Below are 21,248 nucleotides of genomic sequence, written 5' to 3'. Positions count from 1 at the left end.
ATTTGGGAAGCAAAATAACTGGTGATGGTCTAATTGGGGAGGATATAAAATGTAAACTGGCAACGGCAAGAAAAGCGTTTCTGAAGAAGAGAAATTTGTTAACAAAAAAAAATGGCTCTGAGCACTATGGGACTCAACTGCTGAGGTCATTAGTCCCCTAGAACTTAGAACTAGTTAAACCTAACTAACCTAAGGACATCACAAACATCCATGCCCGAGGCAGGATTCGAACCTGCGACCGTAGCGGTCTTGCGGTTCCAGACTGCAGCGCCTTTAACCGCACGGCCACTTCGGCCGGCAATTTGTTAACATCGAGTATAGATTTAAGTGGTAGGAAGTGTATTCTGAAAGTATTTGCGTGGAGTTTGTGGCACAACCTGACTAGAAGAAGGGATCGGTTGGTAGGACACATTCTGAGACTTCAAGTGATTACTAATTTAATACTGGAGGGAAGCGTGGGGGGTAAAAATCGTTGAGGGAGACCAACAGAAGGATGTAGGTTGCAGTAGTTACTTGGAGATGAAGAGGCTTGCACAGGATAGGGCAGCATGGAGAGCTGCGTCAAACCAGTCTTTGGACTGAAGACCACAACAACAAGGTAAGGGACCCTAATATCGTCCCTGCTCCTAATTTCGTTCCCCTACGAATTTCCGATTTCCAGCGTTGGTATCAAATGTTTAGCTGCGCGCTCGTGCATGACATCAGTTCATTATTTTGTTGAGAGATTATGTTGTGCACAGCGTGTTTAGTTTCCGGGTAGGAACGAATTCGCCTTTGTACGTTCAGATGAGTTAGTGCAGCAGTCAAATGAACAGCCTGCTATTCCTAGTGTAAGCACTGGTTTGTGTTCAAATACTGGGCTTTATTTCAGTCGTGTGTTGTACTTTGTGGTGAGTGTTCATTACAGTCGAAGGTGTGGCCTGTGTAGCTGTAGGGGGCGTTATAATAAATCTGAGGATGTTTGATATTTCCTCCCCTTGCAATTCCAATTTTCGTCCCGGTGACGAAATTTGAAACTGTTATTAAAAATTGATTTTATTTTCGATTTATAAAGATTATTTCATATTTTTCATATTGGAAAATGCAGTCGGTCAGGAATAGATTCGTTGCACGAAATGCTTGATTTGTTATCACGAAACATGCTCTTCATCTACAAATACAGGCAAATTCATATCTGACAGATGTTTATAAGGCTGAAAATAACATTAAGCATTTTTCATTCATTTCCTTCATGAGATTTTATAATAGCGAAAGCGTTCGGCAAGGTTAGAATGGAGAAATACGTTTAAAATAATTGTACTTTTGACAATTTTTATGAGAGACGAAATTACGAACATTTTTTTTTTTGTATTTGTACTTCTGCAGTGCTAACGTTTGTGTCAAATACTGGTATTAGTATGTTATAACAGTTTAGGTGTAACTTGCTTACAGACAGAGAATGAATTGAGGAGTACATACAGGGTGTTTCAGAAGTGTTAGCAATATTCAGGGATATGAAAGGAATGATCATTCGAAAAAAAAAAAAACGGTCAAGTAAACATGGGCTCTAAAACGTATAATTTTAATCGCTATGATGAATTCTTAATCTTCGATACTGTGAAACAAATCTCTTCTACTGCAAGCTCTTTGCTTTCCATATTTTGGGAAGTGGTAGTACGGACCAAAACAAGCAAATAATGTCCAGTAAACATGTCTACAAAATGCATACTTTAAGAGCTATGAGCACTTGTTCTTCTTCACTACTTTGAAACAAAACCCTCTGATGAACAAAAGAATATAAAATTTAAGGTATGCATTTTAGAGCACTTAATTACTGGACATTATTTATTGTTTTGGTCCATACTACCACGTCCCTAAATATGGAAAGCAAAGAGCTTGCAGTGGAAGAGATTAGTTTCACAGTATCGAAGATCAAAAATTGTTCATAGCTGTTAAAGGTATGCAGTTTATGGCCCATGTTTACTTGATTTTTTTTGTTTCGAATTATGATTCCTTTCATATCCCTGAATATTGACTATCACTTCTCAAAAACACCCTGTATAGCAATTTGTGGCCTTTTCTACAACCTTTCAGGACTGACACTGTCCCTAAACTACTAATATGACGTCATTTGGGCCCCCTTCATTACATGACGCGCGCCCATAACGAGTAGTCGGTTGAAACCGTCGGCACACGGATGGTGCTTCCGAACGTCAGTGTTGAGCGTGCCATGTTCAACGTGTTGCTGAACGCGACTTGTGCATAACGGCACTCGTGTCTCAATCTGGTATATGCGATCGCAACGCGCTTCAGTGCCATTTGTCGCCCGTATCTGGCTCGCACTTCACGCTGTTTACGAAATGGACGGGCGTAAGATATCTTGTTAGCTTCATTACAACGCACATTCGCTCCCTTGTCCATATCCTAGTCATGTTGTTCTGTCTGTAGTATACATAAATAAAAACTTCAACAGCCATGGACATGTTATATGTTCAAATGTGTGTGAAATCTTATGGGACTTAACCGCTAAGCTCACCAGTCTCTAAGCTTACACACTACTTAACCTAAATTATCCTAAGGACAAACACATACACCCATGCCCGAGGGAGGACATGTTATATATCAGTTCCATATACAACCAGTAAGGACATCTGCTTTTATAAGTTCCATTACAAATAGTGTAATACAAATTTACAGTATTTCTCCACGTAATGCAAAAGTTACGTCATCATTCTCACTTTTTAGTAAAATCCTATGACCAGTCTTACTTGAACACTGTTTCTATTCAGCAGGAGAATCTACAACATGTGAAATACAAAACTTAAAACAAGAAAGTGCAAAATGTCTTACTGCAAAAAGTCCAACCTGTCTTGTAATTAAGCCAGTAGGACAAACTTACTCCTCGGAAAGAGCGCCCGTTTATTTACATAACTTCGAATATTATATAATATAATTTTCTTAAACTAATAAGAAAGTATCAGAGCCTATTGGAAAACTGAAAGGACGGTAAAAAATGTTTGGATCCATTGAGACAATACACAGCATCACACTGCTTGATATCTCACAATTACGCGACTCTACTCATTGGGCTCTACCGTCCATAAATGTTCTACGGCCACACTTCTCATCTTACAATCTTCTGAAACACTTAATCGTCGATGTTATTAACTGAAATTTAATTATAACAAATTGTTGCAAGAACAATGCGTTTCTGACGAATCCTTAGTGTGCTCTTGTACTGAAACGGCATGCTTTCACAATACGCAAGCTACAATAATTTTTTAACCACCAATATGTCGTTATTTAACAACAATTCATATGGGGTGTTTAAGGAGTCTCTTCGCAGTGCCGTATGATTGTTAGCCGCGCGTGCCGTATGCCGCCGTGAATATACTGACATGAAACCCAGTGAAATACAAGGCATTAATTTATTGAATATCCATTTTTACTTACAAATTTTCACATTAAATGTTGAAAGTGTCCCCCCCCCCCCCCCCTGTTGTTGAATACACAATTCAATTCGTCTAATCATGTTTCCAAACACAAGCTGTAACATTTCTTCTGTAACAGAAGCAGTAAAAGTGGATATTGCAGTTTTCGATTAATCGATGGATTTAGGGCGGTTTTTATAGAGAGTTGCTTTCGCTGCACTCCAGAAGGAAAAGTCAGGTGGTGTTAGGTCAGGCAGCCGGCCGCTGGTGGCCGAGCGGTTCTAGGCGCTACAGCCTGGAACCGCGCGACCGCTGCAGTCGCAGGTTCGAATCCTGCCTCGGACATGGATGTGTGTGATGTCCTTAAGTTAGTTACGTTTAAGTACTTCTAAGTTCTAGGGGATCGATGACCTCAGCAGTCAAGTCCCATAGTGCTCAGAGTCATTTTTTTTTTGTTAGGTCAGGCGATCGTGGAAGCCAAGTCCCTGTGAAATTATGCGATCACCATAAACATCAGCAAACAGTGACATTGAAACGCGAGCTGTATGCGCGGTTGCACCATCTTGTTGAAAATAAGCGTCCAGTATTTCAATTAACACAAGTTCTCCTATGAATGAATACACAATATCACTGCAGTAATGTTGTGCGTTTATTGTTTCGTTGAAAAATATGGGACCCACAATCCGACGTCTAGAAATTGCAATCCAAACTCCTATTTTCACAGAATGGATTTGCAGTACTCCAAATACGAGAATTTTGCGAGTTGATGTACCCGGGTAAATGAAACCACGCCTCATCAGTGAAAAACGTTTCATTAAGAACATCCCTTCCATTTTGTTGAACGCAATTTTTAAACCAATGACAATAATGCAGTCTCTTGCCATGATCAGTATTTTTCAGTTCTTGCACGATTGTTACTTTGTATGAGAAAAGTTCTAATTTTTTCCTTACAGCTGTGTGGGCCGTTCCGACACTAACATCAACTTCCTGGGCGAGTTTTCTTACTGACTTGTTCGGACTCAGGGACATTGTATCGGAAATATCGAGTAATTTATCCTCAGACAAAACGCTAGGACGACCACTTCTCGGTGCATCTGTACTCTGAAATTTGTTAATCAAATCTCGAACGGTATCGCGATGTGGGAGTGTTGTCTCCGGGAAAACTGAATTAAATGTGTGACTAACTGAAACTGTGTATTTACCGCCAGCTTTCAACACTTGTTCGACTAAAAACACTCGTTCTTCAATGGTCAGCATTTTAACAGTGACAAAAACGAACAAAGGAGCTAAACTTACATGTTCACGTCAACACGTAACGACACACACCAACGATACTACTGACGCTGGCTGAGATAAACGAAACAATGGAATGTTGGGAGAGTCCGCTTGAAGGGAAGTAACCCAGGCAGGCGAACATTCATACGGGCCGGCCGAAGTGGCCGTGCGGTTAAAGGCGCTGCAGTCTGGAACCGCAAGACCGCTACGGTCGCAGGTTCGAATCCTGCCTCGGGCATGGATGTTTGTGATGTCCTTCGGTTAGTTAGGTTTAACTAGTTCTAGGGGACTAATGACCTCAGCAGTTGAGTCCCATAGTGCTCAGAGCCATTTGAACCATTCATACGGCACGCGCGGCAAACAATCTTACGGCACGGCGGACAGACTTTTTGAACACCCCGTACAATTAACGACGGGCTTTAGAGACCCTTAATTTGCTGATTGTTAAAAACGGTATAATTATATACACCGATAACCCAAAACGTTATGACCACTGGCCACCGCGGCGTTGGATGCTGCCTGGTGTTGTTGCGGGCACAAGACACGTTAAAAAAAGTATGTAAGCGGAGCAAACACGGACTGGTGCTCGCCCTAGCGAAGATAAGGGCTGCAAGTGGGAAAATCCATTGAGATAGGCGACTTTGACAAAGGTCAGATTATTATTACGCAGAGCCTGCGAACGAGTATTCCGAAAATAGCGAAGCTGGTCGAATGTTCTTATGCTACTATCGTGATCATCTACGGAAAGAGGTAGAAGGACAATGAAACTACCACTAAGCGCTAAATGTTCGGATGTCCGTGACTGTTCACAGAACGTGGTATTCGGAGGCTTGGCTGCTCTGTAAAGTAGGATACATGGTGATCTGTGGCATCTCTGCCTAAAGAGCACAGCACAAGTGTTTCGGAGCACACCGTTCATCGGACATCGTTGAACAGAGAGCACCGCAGCAGACCACCCCGAAATGTTCACATGTTGATCCAACGATTGCAGTGGGCATGGGACCATCGGTATTCGACAGTCGACCAATGGAAATGGGTCGGCTCTTCGTGTGAATCACATTTTTGTGACAGTAGATCAATGGTCGTCTCCACAAACGCCGTCAGTGAGATGAACGGTGGGTCGAAACGTGCAGCGCGCCATGGACGCAGACTGGTGGGAGCAAGATTATCTTATGGGTGACATTCTGCTGCGCTTCCAGAGGACTGTGGTAGTAATCGAAGACATGCTGACAGCTGCGAACCACCCCCATCCCTTCACGCTTGATGTCTTCCCCGACGGCAAAGTCATCTTTCTGTAGTATAATTGTCCGTGTTTCAGAGCCAAAACCGCGTTACAGTGGTTTGAGGAGCATTATACTGAACTCCCATTGATGTCTCGGCGACCAAATTTGCCTGATGTAAATCCTATGGAACCGAGCTGGGTCGCTTTCCGGCACCATCACCGAGTACGCAAATCGGCGTCCCGTTGTTTACGTGAATTACAAGACTTGTGCGTAGACATCTAATGCCAAACACCTCCAAAAACCTACTTAAACCTAACTAACCTAAGGACATCACACACACCCATGCCCCCCGAGGCAAGATTCGAACCTGCGACCGTAGCGGTCACGCGGTTCCAGACTGAAGCGCCTAGAATCGCTCGGTCACACCGGCCGGCTGGTGACAATGTTTAGACTAATCAGTGTATATTAGTTTTAAAGAGAACCACTAAAAAATGTGAAGAGCATCGGACCATCAGTCTAATTTCTCATGCATCTAAAGTCTTGATGAGAGTGTTAAATACAAGGTTATATGCCAAGCTGGATAGAGGGATTGCAGAGGAGCAGTTCGGATTTAGAAGAGGAAAAGGAACAAGAGATGCTATTGGCCTGTTAAGAACTATAGGGGAAAGATATATGGAAAAAGGTAGAGAAATCTTTGCTGTTTTTATAGATTCAGAAAAGGCTTTTGATAGAGTTCAGTGGAACAGGCTGATGGATATTATGAAGAGGAAAGGAGTAGATTGGAAAAACAGACGACTGATAGAGAATCTCTATTTACACTAGAAAGTAAGGATAAGGATTGGAAATGAAATGTCAGAAGGAAGCAGCATTGGACGAGGTGTTAGACAAGGTTGTTGCCTTTCCCCAATGTTGTTTAACGCATACCTTGAAGAGATTATTGCGAAAGGCTTGGATGGGAAAAGAAGCATATGTATTGATGGAATTGCTGATGACCTGGTATTAGTGGCAGAAAGTGAGCGGACAGTGAATAACACGCTGAAAGATCTGAATGAAGCTTGTGTGGAATATGGGATGCAAATAAACACTGCAGAAACAAAGAGGATGGTCATCAGTACAAGACGCACACTGTCCAATATTAAAATAGGACAATCTACCATTAGCTAAGTGAGTGCATTTAAATATCTTGGAAGCACAATAACTGAAGACTTGAGATGTCACCTGGAGGTGAAAATTCGAATTGCCGTAACGAAGGAGGCATTCAACAGAAAGAGGAGACTCTTATGTGGGAAATTAGATAAAGGTCTAAGGAAAAGGCTTGGCAAATGTTTTGTCTGGAGTGTGGCACTATATGGGGTAGAAACATAAACGCTGAGACGAGAGGATGAGAAAAGGTTAGAAGCATTTGAGATGTGGATGTGGAGGAGAATGGAGAGAATAAGCTGGATGAAAGAGTGAGTAATGAAAGAGTATTGGAAATGGTTGGTGAGAGAAGCAATAGCTCTGTGACGTCTAGGTTACTGTCGTCGCTGGTGGCGCAGTGTACCTGTGTATCAGAGCTTAAAAGCAATTGATATTGACTTGGTTGGACAATTTAATAAACCGCAATTAATTGGAGGGCCCAATGTGTTTCGTGGACTGTGTCTGAATTTCACTTGTGATGTGCAAGCAGTGTTTGGAGGCTCAACATGGCTTACCTTGGCTGTCGTTTGGGGCAATCATGCTGATTATGGTGGCCTTGAAGCATTTCCAGGTGCCAATATTATTACTTCGAAGACTTGGAGTATTGCTGAGACTACAGGACTGTTGGCTAAACAGTCTTATGGTACTCTTGTTCCTAGTATGCCTTTTGTTTTGTCTACCAGAAGAATGAAGTTGAATGCCGATGAGTATCTGTTTATATGGGCTAAAGTCGGAAATGGCAATTGTAAAATAAAGATCAATGGTCACTATATGTTGTATTATAGACAATAAAGTTCCTTATCTCTTTCCTTATCTCCTTTCTAAAAAAATATTAACAAATATCATACATGTAGTGTGGACTTGGCTTCGTGCTAGGCAGCGCGTGACCTTGAACTGCACGTAATGTCTCTGACTTGGAGTATTTTATCTGTGGTGCGCAAGCTCTTTGGCCAACATGGCTGCTGAAGGTTGTAAGAGAAAGGAAAAAGAACTGGGTGGGTCATTCATTGAGAAGGGAGTGCTTGCTAGCAGATGCTTTGGAAGGATTGGTTTGTGGGAGAAGACTGAGAGGAAGAAGGAATACAACATGATAGACGACATAAAAGGAAGAGAAAATTATGCAGACCTGAAGAGAATGGCAGAAGACCGGACAGTCTGGAGAACTATCATGTGAAAACCTGCCTTTTGACAGAACACTGATGATGATGAGTCGGCATAGCCGACTGATACCTGACGTCACTGACCCATCCGCGACATAATTGGCGGCTGATTTATACGCTAGCAAGCGACGCGCGCCCACAGCGAGTAATCGGTTATGACCAAAACGCCGTTCTTGTAAAACAGGCTTTAAGGGGCTAAAAGTCACCTTCGTTGGCCGGTGTCCTTGTCGGTGTAGCGGCTGCGGTAGAAGCCGACCAGGTTGACGTCCAGCGAGCCGGCGAAGTGCAGGCTGAGCCTGTAGTCGCCGGGCTGCAGCGGCTGCGCCGGGACCAGCACGTAGCGCTCGGCGCGCGGGGCTTCGAAGGCGCGCTCCAGCGGCACGGCGACGCCTGCGGGGGCGGTGGCGAGGGCGGCGCCGGAGACGCGCAGGCCGCGCGAGTGCAGCGCCACCCAGCTCCGCGGCGCCGACACGCGCACCGCGATCGACACGTTGCCCGTGAAGGAGCCGGCCGACAGGTCCGGCCGCAGCTCCAGGTCATAGCGTAGCGGCCGCACGTCCGCGGGCAGCCGCGTGCCCGACTCCCAGTCCGCTAGGGGCGCCGCGGCGGAGGTCATCGCGGGCTGGGGATGAGAGCGCCACAGGTACAGCGCCACGCCTCCCAGGCACGCGGCCAGCACCACTGATGCGCACAGCGCCGCCGTGCGCCACCGGGGGATGTGCAAGGGCATGGCGCGGGGGCAGAGGCGTGGGGACGGTGGGGGGGGGGGGGGGGGAGCGAGATGCGTTCGACGATCACTGGACACGGAGGGGCGCGCGAGCAACGCCGATGTTGACAATCGTCACTCCAAAGATCATATGGCGCGAGGCCAGTGATTATCACGTCAAACACTTAACGACGCACAACTACCGAGAGCAGCAGCTGATTGGAATGCGAGACCTGTTCAGTGAGCTACTGCTGTCTGTTTGCTTTTCTGCTAAGTTCAATTCGTCACACAACCCGTGTTTCTCTCTTTTTCATTTACTTCAGTGGTATCTCCTAATCAAGTTTCTGCTTTTCCCGCTGCAGTGTGTACAAGTAAAATAATTAACTGGTTCGGTAGGCCCGTAAGTGCTACGCCAATTGAGCGTTATCGAATTATCTGCAGGCCACGTTACTGCTTCGACACAGAAATCAACTAAGGATGCAAATGCGATAGTGCACAAAAACGTAAATGATTCAGAGTCAGGAACTTCGTAAATCCAGCCGATTTATAACCGTTCACACGTCAGTAAGTGCACTTAGAGGAAATTAACGCCGTTGAGGGAATATACTATTATGTTTAACACGACCGAGAGGCTGGTTATGATGTTCTACGCGAAATCGCACCTGACGTACGATTGCCCTGAAGAGACTGGTGGTTCAGCAGCAGCCGTAAAGGTATGGGAACGGAAACCGTTAATAGAAACGAACTATGGTAACACAAAGAGTCTAGGTAAAATATGCTTCTAGAAACCACACACGCCGGAGCAATTTATCACGCACAGTCAAATACTGAACAAAAAAACGAGTGCCACAAATGTGTAAACGGCAAAGCATTCAACAACAGGACGACTTTGCCGGTTTGCAGAGTCGACGTTTCAGTCGAACGTTCAAACAAAGTTAAATACACGATTGTTGTAATTACGAATCACAAAATATGTCAGGCGAGAGGTGCTGCTGTTAATCATTCCTGATAGATAAAGGGTATGGGAACCAGAAATAAAACCAAACTTGCGAAGTTTCGACTCACTACCGAGACGGTTGAGAACCCGGCGAACGGAAAAAGCAGGACATAACAAAAGAAAGTGATGAAGCGATACGAATTGCTACAGCAGGACAACTAGAATGTCAGTGCCTGTTTGTCTACAGATGCGTAAACGCTAACTCCACTCGAGAGGCTCCAAAGTCACGAGAAGTGGCACAAAAGGCGATAGGAAAATATTTCGCTCGTGTCACATAGCTTGCATCACACGATCCAAACCTGTCACTTAACTATACACACCATCGAGCCGAGGAAAGTGAGCACCTAGGCGTACAGTTTTGTCCAACTTCTTCACAGAATTCTTCAGCGATACTGGTACTTACTCGCTACGAGATCTGTTCCCAACTGACGTGCACCCGATTCCGAGTACCGTTCTCGAGAAAGCGCGCGTAGTTTCTAAACACGGGGCACTACAGCGCCGTTCCGCTTTCGCAATCTGATCGGCGTTGGCCCATTCAAGGCTGCGACTGACAAGAGTGGGCAAGGCCAGAGGCCGATGCAATATCCTTCAGGTGTCGGAAGGACGGGACACCCTGCACAGATCATGCAGTTTCCGCTTCAAATAAATTAATCCGTGATTCAGTCTGCTCCCGCTTCTTCCTGCTTTTGTCACTCACCACGGCGGAACTTCTCGGGCAGTCTCGGGCAAGTCAGTTTGTGGTCGCTAAAGAACACTCGCGCTGATTTGTAGTAGTTAATAAAACACCGGTTTATTATCATTAGAAAGCATTTAACACCACTGTCACATCTGTTTCTGGCGCTGGGAACCACTGCAGTATTTAGTTGCAGGAATGTGAGTGAGGCTCACGTAACTGACGTTCCACCGGCAAGTTCTTAACCCCAACGACGACGCGCACACACTGAAACCTGTCGTGCAGCCTTCTACGTAGCTGTTAAGCCAAGAAGACAGGTACAAGTACGCCAGCGTTGTTTTTGTGTCGTAATTCCGCGATAGCGTTCTCGAGGAAGCAGACGAAGTCAGCCAGCAAACTTGTTACGTTCACTACAATTCACCGCGTAAAACCACGAACCAGTCGCGCAATTCGAGCTAGTTGTTGCCAGTCGTAGAAGCGGTAACTTTGCAGGTCTCCATTTCTTCAGCGTATTTGGAAAGAAGTTAACGAAGAAGCCCCAATACTGGTGTCCTTAATACCAGATTTGCATCACCCGGTAAGATGCTTCAAAAACTTGCTCGAGACGAGGAACTATCTATTGTGAAAGGTGTATCTAATTACCACAAAGCTCTTTTATTAGCGGTCATTCTGCACCTAATATCTGCATTAGCGAAGGGCTAGTCATTTTCTAGACTATTTTGCGATAATTATGGCAAGGAAGTCAACTTGTCAAAAGCTGAAAGAACTCTATTTCCTGTAGCCTAGGATTCCAGCACTGATCGAGCACACGTTTATTCACTCACTTTCTGGACTCTCATAAGCACACAGCACTCGGTGCAATTTCTCACTATGCCACTGGGTGATCACAGTGGTCCTAACTGCTGAACAGTGGGTGGGCCGGAAAGATGAAAGGAAGTAGCTTACCACACTGAAAGTGAAAGCCGTAGTTCGCTAGTCTGGCAGTCACGTAGCAGTAAAACTACAATGGCGTCAGGCAGATCCTTTACTCACGCACGTGACCGCACTGGAGGATATTCGGGCGCACATTCTCACATAACAAAAGTTCTCCAGCTGGCCTGTGGATCGCAGCGTTCACGCTGGACGTCACTCCAGCTGGATTCCAGACGGCGGACTAGTGGTGGCTGCTGGCGCGTCGCCACTGAATCGTGGGGTCACGTGCCCACCGCAGCGCCGCACAGGGAGAGAACTGTATCACTTTCTCCGGAGCAACTCATGCGCGACAAAATGCCTGGGGGCATGGCAGGTGCTGAAGACGCCAAACCAGCTGGTGCCACGGTAACAGGACTAGATATTATGTCACGGTGCGCAGCGTTTCTATAGCATCTGTGTCTTTTGAAACTGTCGATTGTTAGCGATAGTCCATTCCAGATTGGACTGGCGTTTAAATGGCAGAAGCACTGAAATCTCTAACGATCTGAATCTGTCATTTAACATGCCTCTCAGTTGGACAATGCTCCGGGCATGCTAAAAAGTGAAAAAGTGTCGTGGTTCCCAAGTTAACCTATCTGTCCCCTACAACTGATTGGGACGGCATCTCCTAATGCCAGAAGTAGGTCTGGGATACACCATATCCAACAGAACCATGGCTATAAGTGCCTGTGATATTTAGACCATCGTCTGGTCGATGACAGCTTCACTTGGAAACAGAGAATCACATGTATATGAGGGTATACAAGTGAAATGTTAAAAAAAAGAATGAATGTTTCGTTCTGACTATCAGACTGGTGCATTTACTTAAGATATGCTAGAGAGGAAAGGTGAATCCAAAACAGCTGAGGTTAAACCTTCATCAGAAACGTAAGAGGAAACTGTAGCTCGCAAACTTTTAGTTTAAGCACTACTTGATCAAAATGAAGATGAAAGAACAAAGCAAGGGATGCAGCGCCCTAAAGCCGAACGGATAAACAGATATTACTGTCAAAACAGACGGCATCCCAGCTGTAAGACTTTTTCGACATCGATAGAAACGTGCCAGAAAATGAAGCATTGAACAATCGTGGCTGACACTGTCGCTGAGCCAGATGCTGTCGCCTGTCCTGTTTCAGAGGAAACCACTCAGCCTGCAAGATCCGGGCAATCGCAGAGGGTGGGATTATTGGTAGTTGGAAGCTCCAACGTTAGGCGCGTTATCGGGCCCCTTAGGGACTTGGCCGACAAGGAGGGTAAGAAATCCAATGTGCCCTCAGTGTGCATACCGGGTGGAGTCATTCCAGATGTGGAAAGGGTCCTCCCGGATGTCATGAAGAGCACAGGGTGCAGCCAACCGCAGGTGGTGGCTCACGTCGGTACCAATGATGTGTGTCCCTTTGGATCAGAAGAGATTCTCTCTGGTTTCGAGCGACTAACAGAAGTGGTTAATGCTGCCAGTCTTTCTTGCAAGATGAAAGCAGAGCTGACCATTTGCAGCATAGTCGACAGGACCGATTGCGGACCTCGGGTACAGAGCCGAGTGGAGGGTCTGAATCAGAGGCTCGGACGGTTCTGCAACCGTGTAGGTTGCAGATTGCTCGACTTGCGCCAAAGGGTGGTTGGGTTTCGGGTTCCGCTGAATAGGTCAGGTGTCCACTATACGCAGGAGGCGGCTACACTGGTAGCAGGGGCTGAGTGGCGTGGACTGGGCGGTTTTTTAGCTTAGAGGGTCTCGGGAAAACACAAGAAGGGCTTCAGTCACAAAGGGAGCAGGCTGAACACGAAGAACGTAGATACAGGAACCACTGGTATAACAGTTGTAAAATGTCGTAGCTGTGTTGGGAAAGTACCAGAGCTCCAAGCACTGATGCTCAAATCTTTATAGGCACTGAAAGCTGACTAAATCCGGACATAAGCTCAGCCGAAAATTTTGCGAAGAATCTAACGGTGTTCCGAAAGGATAGACTAAACACGGTTGGCGGTGGCGTGTTTGTTGCTGTCAGAAGTAGTTGTGCTTGTCGCGAAATTGAAGTAGATACTTCCTGTGAGTTAGTATGGGCAGAGGTCATTGTTGGCAACGGGAATAAAATAATAATTGGATCCTTTTACCGACCTCCCAATTCAGATGATACAGTTGCTGAAAGGTTCAAAGAAAACTTGAGTTTGATTTCAAACACGTACCCGACTCATACGATAATAGTTGGTGATGACTTTAATTTACTCTCGATATGTTGGCGGAAATAAATGTTTAATTCCGGAGGTACGCATAAAATATCATCCGAAATTGTGCTAAACGCATTGTCTGAAAATTATTAGCAGTTAGTTCATGAGCCCACGCGAATAGTAAACGGTTGTGAAAACACACTTGACCTCTTAGCAACAAATAATCCTGAGTTAATAACGAGCATCAAAACTCAGGGATTAGTGAACACAGGGTTGTCGTAGCGAAATTGAATATTGTAATCCCCAACGAAAACTAAGCGAAAGATATACCTATTCAAAAAAGCAGATAAAAGTTCACTTGACGCCTTCCTGAGAGACAATCTCCACTCATTCCAAATTAATAATATAAGTGTAGACCAGATGTGGCTTAAATTCAAAGAAATAGTATTGGCAGGAATTGAGACATTTATACCAAATAAATTAACAAACGACGGAGCTGATCCTCCTTGTTACTCAAAACGGGTTAGAACACTGTTGCACAAACAACGAAATAAACATGCCAAATTTAAAAAGGCGCGAAATCCTCAAGATTGGCGGTCTTTTACAGAAGCTCGAAATTTAGCGCGGACTTCAATGCGAGATGCCTATTAACAGTTTCCACAATGAAGCGTTGTCTCGAAACCTGGCAGAAAATCCAAAGAGATTCTGGTCGTATGTGAAATATGTTAGCGGTAAGAAACAATCAATTCCTTCTCTACGCGATAGCAATGGAGATACTATCGAAGACAGTGCTGCCAAAGCAGAGTTACTAACAACAGTCTTCCGAAATGCCTTCACAAAAGAAGACGAAATAAACATTCCAGAATTCGAATCAAGAACAGCTGCCAACATGCGTAACGTAGAAGTAAATATCCTCGGAGTAGTGAGCAACTAAAATCACTTAATAAAAGCAAGTCTTCTGGTCCAGAGTGTATACCAATTAGGTTCCTTTCGGAGTATGCTGATGCATTAGCTCCATACTTAACAATCATATACAACTGTTCGCCAGTCGAAAGATCCGTACCAAAAGACTGGAAAGTTGCACAGGTCACACCAATATTCAAGAAAGGTAGTATGAGTAATCCACTAAATTACAGGCCCATAACGTTAACGTCGATATGTAGCAGCATTTTGGAACACATATTGTGTTCGAACATTATGAATTACTTCGAAGAAAACTGTCTATTGACACACAGTCAACATGGGTTTAGAAAACATCGTTCCTGTGAAACACAACTAGCTCTTTATTCACATGAAGCGTTGAGTGCTATTGACAAGGGATTTCAGATCGATTCCGCATTTCTGGATTTCCAGAAGGCTTTTGACACTGTATCACACAAGCGGCTCGTATTGAAATTGTGTGCTTATGGAATATCGTCTCCTTTATGTGACTGGATTTGTGATTTCCTGTCAGAGAGGTCACAGTTGTAGTAAATGACGGAAAGTTATCGTGTAAAACAGAAGTGATTTCTGGCGTTCCCCAATGTAGTGTTATAGACTCTTTGCTGTTCCTTATCTATGTAAACGATTTGGGAGACAATCTGAGCAGCCGTCTTCGGTTGTTTGCAGATGACGCTGTCGTTTATCGACTAATAAAGTCATCAGAAGATCAAAATAAACTGCAAAGCGATTTAGAAAAAATATCTGAATGGTGCGAAAAGTGGCAGTTGACCATAAATAACGAAAAGTGTGAGGTCATCCACATGACGGCTAAAAGGAACTCATTAAACTTCGGTTACACGATAAATCAGTCTAATCTAAAAGCTGTAAATTCAACTAAATACCTAGGTGTTACAATTACGAACAACTTAAATTGGAAGGAACACATAGAAAATGTTGTAGGGAAGGGTAACCAAAGACTGCGTTTTATTGGCAGGACACTTAGAAAATGTAACAGGCCTACTGAGGAGGCGAGGCTGCCTAAACTACGCTTGTCCGTCCTCTTTTAGAATACTGATGCGCGGTGCGGGATGCTTACGAGATAGGCCTGACGGAGTATATCGAAAAAGTTCAAAGAAAGGCAGCACGTTTTGTATTATCGCGAAATATGGGAGAGAGTGTCACAGAAATGATACAGAATTTGGGCTGGAAATCGTTAAAAGAAAGGCGTTTTTCGTTGCGACGGAATCTTCTCACGAAATCCTAATCACCAACTTTCTCTTCCGAATGCAAAAATATTTTGTTGTCACCGACCTACATAGGGAGGAGCGATCACAACAATAAAATAAGGGAAATACGAGCTCGTACGAAAGATATAGGTGTTCATTCTTTCCACGCGCTATACGAGATTGGAATAATACAGAATTGTGAAGGTGGTTCGATGAACCCTCTGCCAGGCACTTAAATGTGATTTGCAGAGTATCCATGTAGAGAATCGTGGCATGAGTGTACGCAGGAGCTGAGCTAGGGTAGGTGGCATGTGACAAGGGTGGGAGGATGGAGAGGAGGAAAGAGAGAAAGAGGGAGGGAGTGAACAGCTCATATTAATTTCTCGGTAATGGGTGGAAAATCTTTTTGAGATTTCATGAGAAATTATTCTGAATAGTCTTGTTAATAGCCAGAATTCATTACATGTTCCGCCTTTCTCCAACCTGATACTGAGCTGATAAGTCTGTGTGTTTGCCGATGCAGGATTCAAATTCGGTTTGTGACGAGCATTAACTTTTTTTTTTATGAGGAGGAAGGGCGCAGACAGCTGTTATCTAATGGAAGACGCATATGATGGGAAAGTCCTGGGAAAATGCAATGAATCTGTAGAGGATGCAACATACAAGGCGCTAGTGGGCCCAACTCTAGACTTTGAGTACAGCTTCAGCGTTTGAAGCCTTTATTAAATAGCCATGGCAACAGACACTGAACGAATTCAAAGACACGTTGCCACGATCGCAGCGGGATGGCATAGCCCGCATGAAAGTGCAACAGAGGTTGTCAAAGAACTTAAATTGATATGTCTCGCAGACAATCACCGTTGTTCTCACGGAACTCTATTTGATAATTCCAGAGTGATATTTTCACTCTGCAGCGGAGTGTGCGCTGATATGTAACTTCCTGGCAGATTAAAACTGTGTGCAGGAGAGCGTCTGTGAAGTTTGGAAGGTAGGAGACGAGGTAATGGCAGAAGGAAAGCTGTGACGACGGGACGTCAGTCGTGCTTGGGTAGCTCAGTTGGTAGAGCACTTGCCTGCGAAAGGCAAAGGTCCCGAGTTCGAGTCTCGGTCCGGCACACAGTTTTAATCTGCCAGGAAGATTCATCTATTGGATAAATTTATGGAACCGGCATTCGAAGAAGACTGTTCGACACTTCTTCTATCTATACCATACATCTCGAGACTCCTGACGCATTTAGCGGAACCCGAAACCCCACCACCCTATGGCGCACGGCGAGGAAACTTCAACTACACATTTGTAGACCCGTCTCAGCCTCTGATTCAGACTATGCTGCAACTGGTGAGCTCTGCTTTCATCTCGCAAGCAAGTCTGGCAACCTCTGACATTTCTATTAGCCACTTGAAACCAGTGAGAATCTCTTCCAATCCAAAGCGACACACATTATTGGTGCAGACGTGAGCCACCACCTGCAGTTGGCTGCGCCCTACAGCACCTTCAATCTGTTTGTCAGATTAACTGAGGATGCCTTACGTTCGCCCGCGCCCCCCCCCCCTCCTTTCCCACCCCTACGCCCTTCCCGTAAGTCTTTCACAGCCTGCCACGCCATGAGGCGACCTCCCACTCGACCATGGGTGAAGAGTCAGCTTCAATGCGATCAGTAACTGGGCTGGCCACAGGTGCGGATCGATCGGCGGATTCGTGGGTCGTGCTGGAGGTCTGTTCGATCCCCACGGCCGGCCCACAACAGTGATGATGGTCAACTACAGCTCAAGCTGTTTAACTGAAGCCAACACAGCCTGGAGCTGAGAGCGAAGTGTCATCAACTCGGTTCACATCCTTGTTGTTGTTGTTGTTGTTGTGGTCTTCAGTCCTGAGACTGGTTTGATACAGCTCTCCATGCTACTCTATCCTCTGCAAGCTTCTTCATCTCCCAGTACTTACTGCAACCTACATCCTTCTGAATCTGCTTAGTGTATTCATCTCTTGGTCTCCCTCTACGATTTTTACCCTCCACACTGCCCTCCAATGCTAAATTTTTGATCCCCTGATGCCTCAGAAGATGTCCCACCAACCGGTCTCTTCTTCTTGTCAAGTTGTGCCACAAACTCCTCTTCTCCCCAATTCTATTCAGTATCTCCTCATTTGTTATGTGATCTATCCATCTAATCTTCAGCATTCTTCTGTAGCACCACATTTCGAAAGCTTCTGTTCTCTTCTTGTCCAAACTATTTATCGTCCACGTTTCACTTCCATACATGGCTACACTCCATACAAATACTTTCAGAAACGACTTCCTGACACTTAAATCTATACTCGATGTTAATAAATTTATCTTCTTCAGAAACGCTTTCCTTGCCATTGCCAGTCTACATTTTATATCCTCTCTACTTCGACCATCATCGCATCCTTACACAGCACTAACAGTCCCTATCCAAGACGGTGGGAAACTGCACTATACAGACAGACAAACGACTATCGTCACGCGCGAACTTCACTGTACACACTGATTAAAATGCGAGAAATGTGTCTAATAAATTACATTGACACGCAGAGATTCAGAAACTAGACTACAAAAGCACACAGGTGAGATAAATAATTCGCTCCTGGTTAGGAACTTGTAATATGTCACAAAATCGGTTTACCTTCCGACACAAAGGAAAACTCAAGAACACTGTCTGTTAAGTATTAAATTAACTCGCAGAAATTCAAAAACTAAACTACAAAACCATGCATATGAAACCATATAATTCCCTCCTGGTTAGGAACTCGTAAAATGTCACAAAATCGGTTACTTCTCTGTTGCTCGTCTGTCTTCGCCAGCGGCTGCTGCCTGACTGGGGGGTCGTACAATGACATAATTTTGTAGGTGCATTCAGCGGCACTCGACTGATTTCGACCAAACTTGGTACATACATCACTTACCGCCTGGAAAGAATCGCTCAAGGGGATAAGATTCATCCACCTACGAAGGGGGTGGGAGTGGGATGAAAAATAAGTGTAGCTCACGACGCGCGAATACGCAGATTTTGTTATTTATTAGAGTTATAAGTTTTAATTTATTCCCTCTTTACTACTAACCGTATTGGCGACACACTTTGCAGACAGTGTCCACATATACGACTGGGTTTATCTGCAGAATTATATCATTGTACATGTTGTAGTTCAGGAGACAAGATATCATAAATACTGAGTTGCATGAAAAATTTCCCATCGTACTTGACCTTTAAATTTATTACTTCTTTGCTACTCTGTTCGCAACACATTTGTGACAGTATTGTCATTTGTGACAATACTGTCACAAATGTGTTGCGAACAGAGTAGCAAAGAAGTAATAAATTTAAATGTCAAGTATGATGGGAAGTTTTTCATGCAACTCAGTATTTATGATATCTTATCTCCTGAACTACAACATGTCGTACAATGATATAATTCTGCAGATAAACCCAGTCGTATATGTGGACACTGTCTCCAAAGTGTGTCGCCAATACGGTTAGTAGTAAACAGGGAATAAATTAAAACTTATAGCTCTAATAAATAACAAAATCTGCGTATTCGCGCGTCGTGGGCTACACTTATTTTTCATCCCACTCCCACCCCCTTCGTAGGTGGATGAATCTTATCCCCTCGAGCGATTCTTTCCAGGCGGTAAGTGACATACGTACCAAATTTGGCCGAAATCAGTCGAGTGGTTTAGGAGAAGATGTGAAACATAAATACATTTTTATAATATGCATGGACTTAACTATGGTAAATTGTACGAAAACGATACGCTTTTAACATATTGTCATTGAGTCATAGCATTGAAAAGCTATACTTTCATCTAAAAGCATCATATATGGGAAGCCTTTAACTACCAATATGTAGTTTCTCGTCATTTTTTTACACTGAAGCGCCAAAGAAACTGGCATAGGGATGAGTATTCAAATACAGAGATAAGTAAACGGGCAGAATGCGACGCCCCAGTGGGCAAAGCCTGTATAAGATTACAAGTGTCTGGCGCAGTTGTTAGATCAGTTACTGCTGCTACAATGGCGGGTTATCGAGATTTAAGTGAGTTTGAACGTTGTGTTATAGTCGGCGCACGAGCGATGGGACACAGCATCTCCGAGAAAGCGATGAAGTGGGGATTTTCCCGTACGACCATTTCACGACTGTACCGTGACTATCAGGAATCCGGTAAAACATCAAATCTGCGACATCGCTGCGGCCGGAAAAGATCTTGCAAGAACGGGACCAACGGCGACTGAAGAGAATCGTTCAACATGACGGAAGAGCAACCCTTCAGCAAATTACTGCAGGTTTCAATGCTGGACCATCAACAAGTGTCAGTGTACGAGAAATTTAACGAAACATCATCGATATGGGCTTTTGGAGCCAAAGGCCCACTCGTGCAGCCTTGATGACTGCACGGAACAAAGCTTTACGCCTCGCCTGGACCCGTCAACTCCGACATTGGACTGTTGATGACTGGAAACCTGTTGGCTGGTCGGACTAGTCTCGTTTCAAATTGTATCAAGCAGATGGACGTGTACGGAGACAACCTCATGAACCCATGGACCCTGCATGTCAGCAGGGGACTGTTAAAACTGGTGGAAGCTCTGTAATGGCGTGGGGCGTGTGCAGTTGGAGCGATATGGGAGCCGTGATACGTCTAGATACGATTCTGACAGCTGACACGTACGTAAGCATCCTATATGATCACCTGCATCCATTCATGCCCATTGTGCTTTCCGACCGACTTTGAGAATTTCAGCAGGACAATGCTACATCCCACACGTCCAGAATTGCTGCAGTGTGGCTCCAGGAACACTCTTCTGAGTTTAAACACTCCCCCTGGGCACCAAACTCTCTAGACATGAGCATTACTGAGCACATCTGGGATGCCTTGCAACCTACTGTTCGGAAGAGATCTCCACTCCCTCGTACACTTACGGATTTACGGACAGCACTGCAGGATTCACTTCCCTCCAGCACTATTTCAGACATTAATCGAGTCCGCGCCACGTCGTGTGTGGCACTTATTCGTCTCGCGGGGGCCCTACACGATATTAAGCATATATATAGTCTGTCTGTAAACTGAAGAGCGAGCAGCGTTTTTGGTGGGGGAAGTGGCCTTTCCCGGAAGAACCCTGCCACTGGCCTACAGGGCAACCCAAAATCTGTTGGCCGTTACCTGTGTAGCGGTGTATTTCGGCGTGCAGTGATGTACGTCGTTTCTGTTCGTGGGATCTTGGTTGCCGACCTCAGTCAGTTGACTCAGTATACTCACTGATATACTTCAGTATCCGTAAGTGATGGATAATCGCCCTGCATTGCAAGGAAATGTGCAGAATACGAAGAAGATACTTGCGCAGAACGAGCGT

The 21,248-nt window shown here is 44.8% G+C and overlaps 1 protein-coding gene across 1 annotated transcript in view; it reads right to left on the bottom strand.

Moving 5' to 3' along the window:
- Positions 1–21,248, bottom strand: part of LOC124777490 (glutamyl aminopeptidase-like) — a 322,410-nt gene that overhangs the window by 127,132 nt on the left and 174,030 nt on the right. Inside the window, exon 2 of the mRNA XM_047252928.1 lies at positions 8,454–8,869. Within this exon, the coding sequence (XP_047108884.1) occupies positions 8,454–8,863 (410 nt within the window). The 5' untranslated portion in view covers positions 8,864–8,869. The remainder of the gene's footprint in view (positions 1–8,453; positions 8,870–21,248) is intronic.

The sequence above is a fragment of the Schistocerca piceifrons genome, chromosome 2 (genome assembly GCF_021461385.2).
Source record: "Schistocerca piceifrons isolate TAMUIC-IGC-003096 chromosome 2, iqSchPice1.1, whole genome shotgun sequence".
In the NCBI taxonomy this organism is placed as follows: domain Eukaryota; kingdom Metazoa; phylum Arthropoda; class Insecta; order Orthoptera; family Acrididae; genus Schistocerca; species Schistocerca piceifrons.
The sequence above is the reverse complement of the archived record's forward strand: the minus strand, read 5'-3'. Positions and strand labels throughout refer to the sequence as shown.